Raw genomic sequence first — 13,549 nt, forward strand, 5'->3', positions numbered from 1 at the left:
GACAAATTAACGTGGCCTTGTGAGTAGTCCCTTACCCCTGCAGAAGAGGGATTAGTGATCCTGATCTTGAACACCTTGCTGTCTTTGATTTCCCCCCTACTTTTCTGTTATCTCCTTCAGCCCTCACAGATGGATCCTCGACTGGCATTTTTACTCCTCCTTCCACCTTGGTGGTGCCATCACTTCTCACTACGGATCTCTCAACAACTCCTCTTTCCATTTTGAAACCTCTTATGTATGACACAGGGCATCAATCAACTTCCTACTGAAAGTTATGCAAAGAGAGACGGATAACATACAGAGTCGGGCAGAGGGCAGGGGTGAAGGAACAGGGAGTCCAGAAATAATAGCTGGTCAGAAAGACGGTTTAAAGGAATGGACTGCAGGGTTATAGGCACCTGTTCAGGAAATAAAGGCAGACATTGCAGCATACCCAATTAATTCATCAGGATCTTGTTTTAACTGCTCTAAGTTGATCAGGGTCAGGGCACTTGTTACTTCTGCTCTTCTGTCTCGCCTTTGACCAACCCTACATCTGCTTCCTTCTTCAGGGCCCACTAGCCTGTAAAGCGAAGTGTCTGATAGGCACCTCTTGCTCACTGCTGTCCTGTGTTGAGCACAGTGCCTGCCACTTACAGGTGCTCCACTGTCTGTTGACTTAATTACCTATAATTAAGCGCTGTTTCCTGCTCATGAATGAGTCCTTGGTTTTGACTCTTAAACCCTTTTAAAGGTTAGTATCAGAGGCTGTGTAAAATGTCTGGAATGGGTTGATCTACTAAATGTAGAAACAAAACAGGCTCCCCCTGACAAACTATACTGTCCTTTCTCTATGGGTGGTGATGGTGGAGTTCTATCAACAGCCTCTCACTCTAAGATGGTTGGCCCTAGGATTGTGGTTCAGTAACTAAACATGGATCGAAAACAACAGTAACAGGTTTATACTATGGTTGAACTCGCAACAGTCATTAGTACTGTGCTCTATGAACCATAACAAAGGAGATGATGTTAGGTCAAAAGGTGAGTAAAACTACCACTCACTTCTTACCCGATTCAGGTTGCTGAAACTGACCTCCTTGGCTAGCCATGTGTGTACGAGAAACTGTTCTATAAACCCTGTCCCCAATGCAGGGTCCACGTTTGTTCTGTGGAATTTAGTGATTAATTATATTACAAGAGGTTAACTAAAAATACATTAAAAATAGTATAAAACTTTTGAGGACCACGCAACTATTTAGATAAATTTGTACTCTTGAAAGATTACTTTCTTTGTGGAAGATCTTAACTTTTTAAGAAAGTGGGATAAAAATATGGCATTTCACTGTGCTTCCCACCCACTTTCAAAAGCAAATGGTTTAATATTTCTATCAATTTGTATTTCCTTTAGTTGGAACAATGGATAGAAAACTACTGCTGACTAGTTCTGAAAAACAGGCTAATCTTGCAAAGGCAAACAGGGAGCTGGAAACATGGGGCCCTGTTATCCAGCAGTAACTACTGGAGTGTTGTGTAGCACACTACACTGGACCAGAACTCGCAGGGACACACACAGAGCCAGACACTCTTCCTCCTAAAGAACTTCAGACCTAGGAGAGGTGATGCAATTTCAACTTTTGTTATCAGTTCCTTTTGCTAAAAGGCAAGGGTGTGTTCCTTGCCATAGTGTCCAACAGCCCCTCCCAAGATTGAGAAGTTGGGTAGCTGGGTATTAGTAAATATCTGCTGAAGTAACCCATGTACTGTCATTTTATTTGCTTTTGCAAAAACATTAGTTTTCACTTGTAACTAGTAAAATGCCATAGCCTGGTTCCTGCAGTGTGTACACACAGAGGTAGTGCAGATATACAGTCCGATCTGCAGATGAAGTGGGAGATGCAAACACCTGCTGTGGCCCTGACGATGCTCACCGTACGGCCAGGGAGGACCAGGGCTCCTGAGCCCATCAGGCCTGTCTCTTAGTCATTTAAGAGATTAAGAGTGACCATGAGAAGTTACAACTGAAGGTGATACTCAAATCTTATTTAATATAAATATAATGCACTTAAATCAGGTATCGTACAATTTTTCAGAAATCACCTACAGCACTCATATGCAGCTCCCTGGTTGTGACATCAGAGCCGCCCAAAGACTTTCTGGGTAGCTGAGGGGAACAAAAATGTCAATTCCTCCCCTCTGTACATTCCTTTCTCCTACTCTCACTACACACGGTGAGGCATGTAGAATTTGCCCCAGTATCGCCCCTTCTGGGTCAGGTCATATGGGCTCAGTACTTTCCGTATCCCTAGCATGTTGGCAGTGGCTATGCGCTCAAAGGTCCAGGGGTTTTGGTTGTTACGTTCTCGTTCCTCTTCATCTTTCCGCATCTTCTCTAGAGTTTCACGGCTCACGGCCTTTGCTGGGAAGGGCAGCTTGTGGGCCACCTGGTCGAGCAAACCTTGCACCTCTTTGAATTCACAGCGTCCCCCCATCTCTACTATGAGGCGGCCGGCCTTCACAGGAGTCACGTAGTGGTCGATGGCACCCTTGCCGCCGCCCATGCGCTGCCCCATACCCTTGCGGGTGATGGGCTTGAAAGGGGCTGGCACTCGCCACAAGGCAAACATATTCTTGGGGTCCATAGAGCGGTTGATCGTCAGGCGCATCATTTCAAAATGGCCCCAGTGGAGGTAACCACCACCCAGTGCCTGAAGGGGAATGGAAGAATCAGAAGCACATGGGGATTTAGATATCTTTTATGGACTCTATTCTTACGTCTTCTTTTATAACAACTGTGGCTTCAACAATACACATGAAAATAAAAGAGTTCTAATGAAAAAGTACCATGGAAAGCCTAGGACTGAGCAATAAATGAGAACAAGGGTGGACCCACTTCGATGGGTAGCCAGAAAAGGCCTCTTGGAGGAAGTGACATAGCTGAGGCCAGAACAGTTCGAACTAGCCAAAGGAAAAGAGGCAAGTGTTCCAGGCAGAGGAACGGTGTAGGTGAAGGAGTTTGAAAAGCCAGTGTGGCTGGAGGAGAGTGAGGGACGGGACGGGGTGGGGAGGGGCAGGAGTGGACATGAGGCTCTGAGAGGTAGGCAGGAGCTGATCATTCAGGCCGTGGGAACAGGGCTTGAAAACATCACGCTGGCTGCCTGATGAGAAATCAAGCCTAGTCCACACACATTTATGCAGCTACTGACATCAAATCTTCATGGAAGCTACATAGTAAGTAAGGAAACAGCTGTCCCACACCCTAAAAAGTGGATAGTTTTATTTTTCAAGAGGCCTGAGGTCTCATGATCTGATTACGGGGTAAATTACGTAGCCTCTATTTTCCCCTGTGTTTACATTATTGTCACTCTACATTTAAAAAAAAATAGACATAACTTAAATATTTGAGTGTTGCACATCAGTTTAAAAACTAACTGGTGTCAGTTTTAATAAACTCTGTGAAGGAAGAGACTCAAAAGTATGAGATGATGTTAATCCCTGGCTTCCACCCCGTAGCCGCTTGCCACTCAACTCACTCACCAAGATCGCAAAACTGCCTTCTGTGAACTCGGTGGCTTCAGTTGAGGGTCCCCGTATGTCACGCAAATTTTTAGGTTCTCTTCTCACTTTTGGCACAAGTGGTACCCTTTCAACAAATCTAAGCTTGGGCCTTTCAGGAATGGAAACATCTAAGAGGGGCACAGATAATTAAGAGTAAGTGATACTACACATCTCAAAGGACTCATTTTCTTCCTAGAAAGGTTTGTAGCATCAGGTGAAAGTCTTAACTAAAAGTTACCATGGAAAGCTAGTTCCAAATATGCTAGGTTTTTCTTGTGGATGCTTTTATTAACACTGGCCGCCTTTGGCTATGACAATGGTGAATTGAATGTTTTGAACCTTTGAAGATAGCAAAGTTTTAACCTTCAAACCAAAGTACATTTATTAAATGCTTTCTCTGTGCCTAACACTCTAAAAGGGACCATTTGGAACAGTATAGAGAATAAGACTCACAGAATAACACTGGCCAACATTCTTCTTTTTACTTAGTGCTGGAATTGAGCTGAACATTTTATATGCATTATCTCTTTTAATCTTTTAAAGAAGTTTATAGCCTTGGTATTTTTTTTTTTTTTTTTTTTATCCTCACCCGAGGACATTTTCCCATTTTTTTGTTCAGGTAGAGTGGGAGGGAGAGAGAGGAACAGAGAGAGAGAGAAACATCGATGTGAAAGGAACACATCGAGTGGCTGCCACCCGCACGACCAACCAGGGCCGGGGACAAACTGCAACCGAGGTACGTGCCCTTAGCGGGAACCGAACCCGGGTCTCTCAGGACCGCAGGTCGATGCTCTAACCGCTGAGCAAAACCGGCCAGGGCAGCCTTGGTATTTTTTAGGGCTTCCTTTTTATAAAATGTTGAAGTTTTAAAAGTTTTACACACATATATCAAAGGGCCAAAAAGCAAACAAACAAACATAAAAAATCCCCAAAAAAACCACATACAGCTCAGTGGAATTATCACAAAGTGAATGCATAAACACACCCACACAACTATCACCCAGATCAAGAAACAGAACATGAGGGAGGTAGTATTTTTCATCTCTATTTACAGAAGATGAACTTGAGACCTAGAGACATTTTATACTTTGGTCTAGGCCATCCAGTTAAAACAACAAAGCCAGACAGTATAACACTTAAAAAACAAAAACAGCCCGGCTGGTGTGGTTCATTGGTTAAGCGTCGACCCATGCACCAAGAGGTTGCCAGTTCGATTCCTGGTCAAGACACATACTCAGGTTGTGGGCCCAATTCCCAGTGGGGGGCATGCAGGAGGCGGCCAATTGATGTTCTCTCTCATCGATGTTTCTCTCTCTCTCTCCCTCTCCCTTTCTCTCTCTCTAAAATCAATAAAGGAAGAAAAAAATTTAAAAAACAAAAACAAAACTACACCACTTCTGTGGATGTTAATGGGGATAGTGGAAATACTAGATTGTACATGAAAATATCTAAGTTCTCCTGCTCTGCCACATTCTTGTTGGGGAGCTTCCAACCTAAGACTAGTGCTCTTTCCTTTACTTGGGCAGAGGCTTTTCATGCTGAGATCTGCACATATCCTACAATATTAACAGCTTGCTGGGTGAGGGTGGGTGGGCTGAAATGTAGGCCAAGACACGCTATATCTTTATCATATCTGACACTTTGGAAAAAAAAATTAACTGGTAAGACATTTCTAGCTTAGCTAGTGTGGCTCAGTTGTTTGAGCGGCATCCCATGCATCAAGAGGCCACTGGTTCAATTCCTGGTTAGGGCACATGCCCAGGTTGTGGGCTTGATCCCTAGTGGGAGAGCATGCAGGAGGCAGCCAACAGATGTTTCTATCTCTCCCTTCCTATCCCTTCTTCTTTCTCTAAAAATCAATAAAAACATATTTAAAAAAAACAACAGAAACAAACAAAAAAAGACATTTCTATAGTAAAACATGCCTCTACGATGGGGTCAAATAAAAACAGGAGACTTCAAGGAAATATCAAATTATTAATGGGCTATTGGGCTATGCAGAATTACAGGACCCCCCCCCCCCCCCCCCCCCCCCCCCGCCCAGTTTCTACACGAAGCCACAGAGAAACAGTAATGCTTTCTCTGGCCTACAAGTCCACATGTACTTCTGGAGCAGGTAGTAGTTTAATAGTTATGTGTAGAAGGTAGGCTCTCAGAGGTTCAGGCCCCTTTCATTTTTTGAGATTTCCAATATATATAAAAAAAGAAATGGTAAATTAGATTTACAAAATTTTGGCTTACCATAAACATTTACATTTAAGAAATCAACGCTTTCACATCATCGTGTTAAGTGATTGCATATATGTATAACTTCATTTGAAGAGAACATCAAAAGTCTAAATTTGAGGCCAATTAGCTAACCCTAGACAAGGGTGGACCATGGTCACACACCATGGGGTAGGCAGTGGGGAAACTATTTCATTATACACATAAAAGCAGGGACCTTTAGCCTATTTGATTTGATTTATCTCGGGTGTTTAGAACACTGCTCCGCACATAGCATGCCCTCAAATACATATTTACTGAATGTATGAATGGAGACAGAAAGCACAAGAACACTCCTTCCCCTTCCTCTCCCCTCTGCTGGGTTCCCTCGGAGAAAAGGTTTACAATCGTGAAAATGAAAAGTGCTCTCACCCTCAAAAGCTGGCACCGGGAGCAGCGTCTTCAGGCCAGCACTGGCGGGCGGGGCTGCCCAGGAACCTGCAAAGACAACTCAGATTAAACCAGGACGGCGACCAGGCCGGGCCTGACACACTCCTGACGGAGGTGTCCAGGGAGGAGGGGCGCGGGTTCCGCGAAAGGGGCTCAGGCGCCCCACGAGACCAGCCGGGGTCCAGGGGCGCCAACGCGCACCGGCGGCTGGGGCGGTTCCGCACAAACCTTACGGCAGGAGGGGCGGCCAAGCGCAACCCCCACCAGCGCGTCGGCAACCACAGGCAGGGCCTCCTTGCAGTCTGAGACAGACGGGCTTGGGAATGGCGTGGAAAAAAGAAGTGCCTGGGGGACACGGGGACTCCTGACCTGGTAAAGGCACTCGCTGGAGGGGCGCACTGGCACGGGCCAGCAGACGCCACATGGTCGCGCGCGTTCCGCCGCACCGCGCGCCCCACAGCGACCACGAAGGCTGCCTCGGCGCAGAGTGTGGCGCTCCAGGGCCCCGCAGGGATTCGCTCGCACTGCGCCAAGTCGGACAGGAAGTTGCGTTTCCGTCGGTCCCTTCCGTAGATAGTCCCCCCGGAAGCGGAAGAAACCCGAGCCTCTGCGCGTGGGTTCCGGAGTTGGTTCCTGATGGTTCCTGCTGGTCCGGAAAGGCTCTCCTAGGCGCTCTGGGGTCTGCATCCAATCTGGGGCCTTTTCCTAGATAAAGGCGGCAGCACGGGGAGTATTTTCCGCGGTTTACGGTGCTCAGAAAACCTGGGTTCACAAAACAATTTGGTTCTGTTAACCGAAAAATAGAAACTCTAGGTGAGAGGCGATTAGCCTTTGAGATCCTAAAAGAATTGTAATTCTGGGAAGCAGTGATTTAAGCAGAAACCCCAGCAGTGTTTCATTTGGGAGGTGAAGGCAAGGGGCTATTAATGAGAAAGGAAGGGGAATAATTACATGAATAGAGGGAAGGACTTTCTGTAGGTGCAGATAAACACAGTGATGCTAGTTCTAAAGAATGCCTTTACATTTCAGCCCCGTGGGCACGATGTCTGCTTTGGTTATCTTTGTAAATAGCTGTTTGGAATATAGTTCATCTGTAGGCTCAGTCCAAAGGTTATTCTGCCTGGTTTTGAGCTTCCAACGGTTTGAGGAATAAAAAGTGCAAGGAAATTCATCTGGGATATCAGCTCTGACTTTATTTTAAAACGGTTTCCTTCATATTACTTTTGACAGTTCCTTACAATTCACTACAGTATACCACTTCTCTAGGGTGCCCCTAGGATTTATATATTTTTCCATCTGTATAAAAGTTATCTAGCGTCTCAGTTTTTAATGTTTCTTATTTTAAAAGAAAGAGAGAACAGAATCTAGTAACCTAGTGCCAGGTGTGGTTATTGATGTAAATGGTGTGTGTGCACACACACACACACACAGGCACACATGTGCTCTCATTTTAATAAACAGATTGGTTTTTTGCTTATCAGATTCTAATTATAATATCATAATGTAATAAATCACCATGGAACTTTCTTGCTTTCAGGATATGTACAGAAACTTCTTACGGGGCTAGATAATATTAGTTTCTTCAGTTTAACTTCAATATGTTACAGAGAATTTCTAAAAGGGCAATGGTACCATAGGTTTTTCCACAGCAAAAATCACTGTACTCTAATACAATGTTAATAATTAACATATTAGAATGACTTGCTGTTTAAAGAGATCTTTCCTCATGGGACCACATCAAACTAAAAATCTTCTGCACAGCAAAAGAAACAACCATCAAAATGGAAAGGGAACCCACTCTATTGGAGAGCATAATTGCCAATGATGTATCAGATAAGGGGTAAATTTCCAAAATATATAGAGTACTCATACAACTCAACAAAAGGAAGACAAAGAACCCAATTAAAAAATGGGCAGAGGGCCCTGGCTGGTTTGGCTCAGCGGTTGGAGCATTGGCCTGCGGTACAGAAAAAATGGGCAGAGGACCTAAAGAGACGCCTCTCCAAACAGGACATACAAATGCCCAAGAGACATATGAAAAAATGCTCAACGTCATTCATCATCAGAGAGATGCAAATTAAAACAACAATGAGGTATCACCTCACACCTGTCAGAATGGGTGTCATCAACAAGTCATCAAACATCAAGTGCTGGTGAGGGTGTGGGGAAAAGGGGACTCTAGTATACCTATGATAGGAATGCAGACTGGTGCAGCCACTATGGAAAACAAATAGTGTTATCTCAAAAAGTTAAAAATGTAACTGCCATTTGACCTAGTGATCCCGTTTTCTAGGAATATACCCTAAGAAGCCTGAAACAACAATCAGGAAGAATATATGTATCCCTATATTTATAACAGCACTATTTACAAATGCTGAAGTCTGGAAACAGCCCAAGTATCCATCAATAGATGGGTGGATAAAAAAGCTGTGGTACATATACACAATGGAGTACTATGCAGCTGTAAGAAAGAAAGATCTCTTATCCTTTGAGATGACATGAAGGGACCTGGAGAGTATTATTCTAAGCAAAACAAGCCAATCAGAGAAAGACAAATATCACATGATCTCACTTATTTGTGGAATATAATGAACAAAACAAACCGATGAACAAAATAGACCCAGAGACACAGAAGAGGGGGTAGGAGGGAGGGAAGAGATAAACCACAGAACTTATATGCATGTATTCATAACTAATGGACATAGACAACAATGCTGGGGACAGTGTGTGTGTGTGTGTGGGGGGGGAGATCGGGAGGACAGTGTAAATGGGGGAAAAAGGAGAAATATCTGTTACAAAAATAAATTAATAAAAAATAAAGAGATCTTTCTTATATACATAGATTATCTTATTAGAATCCTATTTTGTAGATAAGAGTGGTAAAAATGAGGTACAGAAAAGTCTTCATTCATTCAATAATATTTATTGAGCATCTGTCTTACTGCCATGAGAAAACTTAATGTATCTATACATATTCCAGAGTTTTAAAGATAACTTAGTTTCCATCCCAACTTGGGGAGTCACTAAAGTATTACATCAGAGCTATTTTGAGGATTTCTCATGAAGCAAGTCAGTAGGCACAAAGAATGGATCAACTCCTTAATTGTATGACCAAGAAGAGGGAACAATGTGAACTATTGCCCTTGTTTTTCTCTTGCCATTCACAGACTATATCCATGGAATTCCTATGAATGGTTTGACCATAATACACCATAATAAACCTTTTGTTGCTTAATCAAATTATTTACAAATATGTTATTATAGACCACGCTATAAGAAATATCCTTATTCACACCCCTTCAGTAATGGTATTCCTTTTGAGTGAATTCCAAACAGAAATTATTGGATCAAAGGGAATGTTGATTTATTTTTTATTTGTTTATTTATTTTAATCCTCACCTGAGGATATTTTTCCATTGATTTTCAGGTAGTGTGGGAGGGAAGGAGGGAAGAAGAGAGAGAGAGAGAGAGAGAGAGACATTGATGTGAGAGAGACACATTGATTTGTTGCCTGCACAACCCCAACCAGGGCTGGGGATCGAATTGCAACCAAGGTATGTGCCCTTGACTGGAATTGAACCTGTGACTCTTTTGGTCCTTGGGCCGTTGCTCTAACCGCTAAGCCAAACCAGCCAGGGCAAAGGGAATGTTGATTTAAAATAATTTTGCTTCATACAATTGTGCAAAATTGGCATTCATCAACACTGTACCAGAACCATATTTATTCACACCCTTGCTGAGGAAGGATGTGATAATTCTATTAGAGTTTTGCCAATATGAAAGGTGAAAAAACACATCCAATGTTACATTTATAACAGGATTGCTTCTGCTCTGGCCGGTTTTGCTCAGCGGTTAGAGCATCAGTCTGGGGTCCGGAGGGACCTGGGTTTGGTTCCCGCTAAGGGTACGTACCTCAGTTGCAGTTTGTCCCTGGCCCTGGCTGGGTTGTGTGGGTGGCAACCACTCGTGTCCCTTTCATGTCGATGTTTCTCTCTCTCTCTCTCCCCCTCCCACTCCATCTGAACAAAAAATGGAAAAATGTCCTCGGGTGAGGATAAAAACAAAACAAAACAGAATTGTTTCTGACTCAGTTTTGCCTGAAGCCCGAAGGTATGTGGTAATCCCCATATTCCAAAGTGAGATGCTGAGTTTTGTAGGAACTGGCTTGGTTATTCTTACCTCTCCATTCTTCTCCACCCTGTAAAAACACTGGGAAAAAAAACAAGAAAGGGAGTGGAGACTAGAGATTTCTTTGGACAGAGTTGTTGATATACTCTGAGATCTACCTCCTTTCTTTAATGGTTAGAGATGGGGATGCTCCATTAAGCTTAGAGAGAGAAATTTCAAGACCACACAGAGAGTTTGATATGGGATCTCTACAGTTAGAAGATTGGTATTTGACACAGAGTGATAAATGTCTATTTTGTGAGGAAGGATCTATTCCAGACCTCTCTTTCTGGCTTTTAGATGGCTGTCATCTCTCTGTCTCTTCACATAGTCTTCCAATTATGCAGGTTTGTGTGTTCAAATTTACTCTAGTTATTTAAAAATTTTATATTGTTGAAAGTATTACAGATGTCTCTCCCCTCCCCCATTGACATTTCCCTATTTATAAAGACTTTAGTCACACTGAATTAGGTTCTACCCTAATTACCTCATTTTAATTTGATTACCTCTGTAAAGACCCTTTCTTCAAATAAGGTCACATTCTGAGATGCTGGGGATTAGGACTCAAATCTCTCTCTCTCTCTCTCTCTCTCTCTCTCTCTCTCTTTCTCTCCATCTCTATATATCTGTATATTTTGGAGGGTGGGGGCACACAATTTAGCCTACAACAGATGCCATGCCAGTGAGCCATCCTAGAGGAGTTAGAAACTGAGATGAGAGATCAGGGGCAGAAAAGTTCTTACTGCTTGGAGAAAGTGCAAAATGAGGAAACAAAGACCCCACCTCCATCTGTGTTCACTACAGTCTATCTGGAGCAGTACCAAGCTGGGGGAGGGGGGAAGCTTTATCTTTAAATGGAATTCAAGGTCTTAGCTATTACACAGTATTGGACATTTTGATTACTGAAATAAAAATGTTTTCTGTGCCTAGAAGTGACAATCTAAAAATGTCAGAGAATAAAGAGAAAATACAAATAATCAGCCTTATTAAGTTTTTCTGCATGAGGGAAAACTCAAGTTGATTTCTGATTCCTACTTAATACAACTTACATACTGGTTATAGTTAGTTTGCATTTTAAAAAATGATTAATGATGTTGGACTTTTTCTTGTGTCTTTAGTTTCACATGTTTTTGTCTACTTGTTTTTCTGCATGTGGAATTTGCTTGTGTACTTTATTTTTTCAATCATACTGTTTATTTTTTTCTTACCAATTAAAAACTTATATACAGGGGTTAGCAAAAGTAGGTTTACAGTTGTCCACTTGGAAAAAGACATGCGGGTTGTAATTATTACAATAGATTCATTAACTCAAAAGAATGTCATAGTGACCCAGTGCACTTCGCTACAATCTCGTAAGTGCTCAAATTGCCGGCCTTCATTACTGACACATTCCTGCAGTCTACTTGCTATCCTCAAACACTTTGGCACAGAGTTCTTTATAAAATTACTTCTGCCCACACCTGTATTAAGATCATCAACTCTTGCTTGGTTGTATATATTTCAATTATGTTTTTCCATTTTCAGTATTTTTTTGAGGAATGACCACTTATAATTTGTATGCATTAAAATTTACCAGTAATTTTCTATTTTTCTTTTTTTGTTCAGACAGAGTGGGAGGGAGAGAGAGAGAGAAACATCGACGTGAAAGGGACACATCGAGTGGCTGCTACCCACATGACCCCAACCAGGGCCTGGGACACACTGCAACCGAGGCATGCGCCCCCAGCGGCAACCGAACCCAGGTCTCCCTGGACCGCAGGCCCACACTCCAACCGCTGAGCCAAACCGGCCAGGGCTACCAGTAATTTTCTTAAGAGTTTTTGACTGTGACAATATGCTTATAAAGGCCGGAAGTATAGGGATCTAACATAATTCTTTTTCCAAGTTGAAAATCCTCATTCAATACATGACTTTATAATGTACTGAATTTCCACACAATATTTATTTACACGTGGTCAAGTTTACTTTACAAAAAACATTGCGGTAGAAATGTTTTGTTATGCTTCATTCTCTCTTTTTCTATTTTTATTTTCTTGGCCAGAATTACTCTTTTTCTCCTTCATCATAGAGCCGTTTGCAATTCAGAGCAAAACTCTGTTATTTCAAGGAATTATAAGGACTCAGTTGGAAGGGGCTAGAGGACCAGGTATGTAGTTCCACTTCTTTATATTCAGTCGTGTACTTGCTGTAGGTCACTCATCCATCTGGCTAAAGACAAGTACAATTGCATACAATTTTTAAATGAGCAAGAATATTTGGTAGCAATCTTCCCTTTTCTCTCTCCTGCATCTTCACAAATTTGCATAATTGGCCACGCCCCTGAAGAAAGTTTAGGCTTTTCCAGCCATGGCCGGTAGAGGTCACAAAAGCGCTTATCATGGTCACTGAAACAACTGAATGCTGTCTTGGACATTATGCCTTACCCAATAATGACCACAGACTACATTTTATGAAGGCACTTCTCAAAGTGGAATTACAACGTGTCATAGTAGATCCCAGGTCAGTATTACTCCCCTATCCTCCACCCCAGCAGATACAGATGAACACACACAGTTAATTACTAGGCATATAGCTAAAACCAGGTGTTCATACATGAAACCAACCTGTGATTCCCCCTCTTCATTCTCTCCCATGCCACTCTTGTTCCTCCAATTTCTATCATTAGAGCAAAAGTTAGAGGCAGGACTCTTTTTTTTTTTTTCAATTTTTTATTTATTTTTTTGTTACAGATATTTTACCTTTTTTACCCCATTAGCACCCCCCTCCCCTCCCCACCCCCGCCCCGTCCCCGGCTTATTTGTCCATGTCCATTGATCATGCATACATGCATATAAGTTCTGTGGTTTATCTCTTCCCACCCCCCACCCCCTCTTCTGAGGGATGTCAGTCTGTGCCCTACTTCCATGTTTCTGGGTCTACCGTATTCCTCAGACTGTTATGTTCATTATATTCCGTATATAAGTGAGATCATGTGGTATTTGTCTTTTTCAGAGGCAGGACTCTTACACACACACACACACACACACATTCTTTTGTTGCCTTATTTATGATTAAATAAGAAAAAAATCTTTGCTTAAAATATTTCCCCATTTTCCAGTTGCTCACTGATTATGTATCGAACAAAGAAAACTTAGAATACAGAGAAGCAAACAAACAAAACCAGTCACCAATAATTCTATCACACAGATAACCA

The 13,549-nt window shown here is 42.4% G+C and overlaps 1 protein-coding gene across 1 annotated transcript; it reads right to left on the reverse strand.

Moving 5' to 3' along the window:
- Positions 1-1,737: 1,737 nt before the first annotated feature.
- Positions 1,738-6,688, reverse strand: MRPL16 (mitochondrial ribosomal protein L16). Its single transcript, XM_036257844.1, has 4 exons — positions 6,559-6,688; positions 6,172-6,237; positions 3,514-3,662; positions 1,738-2,684 (listed from the first exon to the last, which is right to left on the reverse strand). The coding sequence occupies exons 1-4, from the start codon at positions 6,611-6,613 to the stop codon at positions 2,199-2,201; spliced, it is 756 nt and encodes a 251-aa protein (XP_036113737.1). The 5' UTR covers positions 6,614-6,688; the 3' UTR covers positions 1,738-2,198.
- Positions 6,689-13,549: the final 6,861 nt, after the last annotated feature.

Source organism: Molossus molossus, unplaced genomic scaffold, assembly GCF_014108415.1.
Source record: "Molossus molossus isolate mMolMol1 unplaced genomic scaffold, mMolMol1.p scaffold_m16_p_13, whole genome shotgun sequence".
NCBI classification, from domain to species: Eukaryota; Metazoa; Chordata; class Mammalia; order Chiroptera; family Molossidae; genus Molossus; species Molossus molossus.

Excerpts from the sequence above, each read along its gene's own strand:
- MRPL16 (XM_036257844.1), bottom strand. The coding sequence starts at position 6,613 with ATGTGGCGTCTGCTGGCCCGTGCCAGTGCGCCCCTCCAGCGAGTGCCT. Across the intron at positions 3,663-6,171 it reads CCCGGTGCCAGCTTTTGAGG|ATGTTTCCATTCCTGAAAGG; the intron begins GTGAGAGCACTT and ends TGCCCCTCTTAG. Across the intron at positions 2,685-3,513 it reads AAGGCAGTTTTGCGATCTTG|GCACTGGGTGGTGGTTACCT; the intron begins GTGAGTGAGTTG and ends ATTCCCCTTCAG.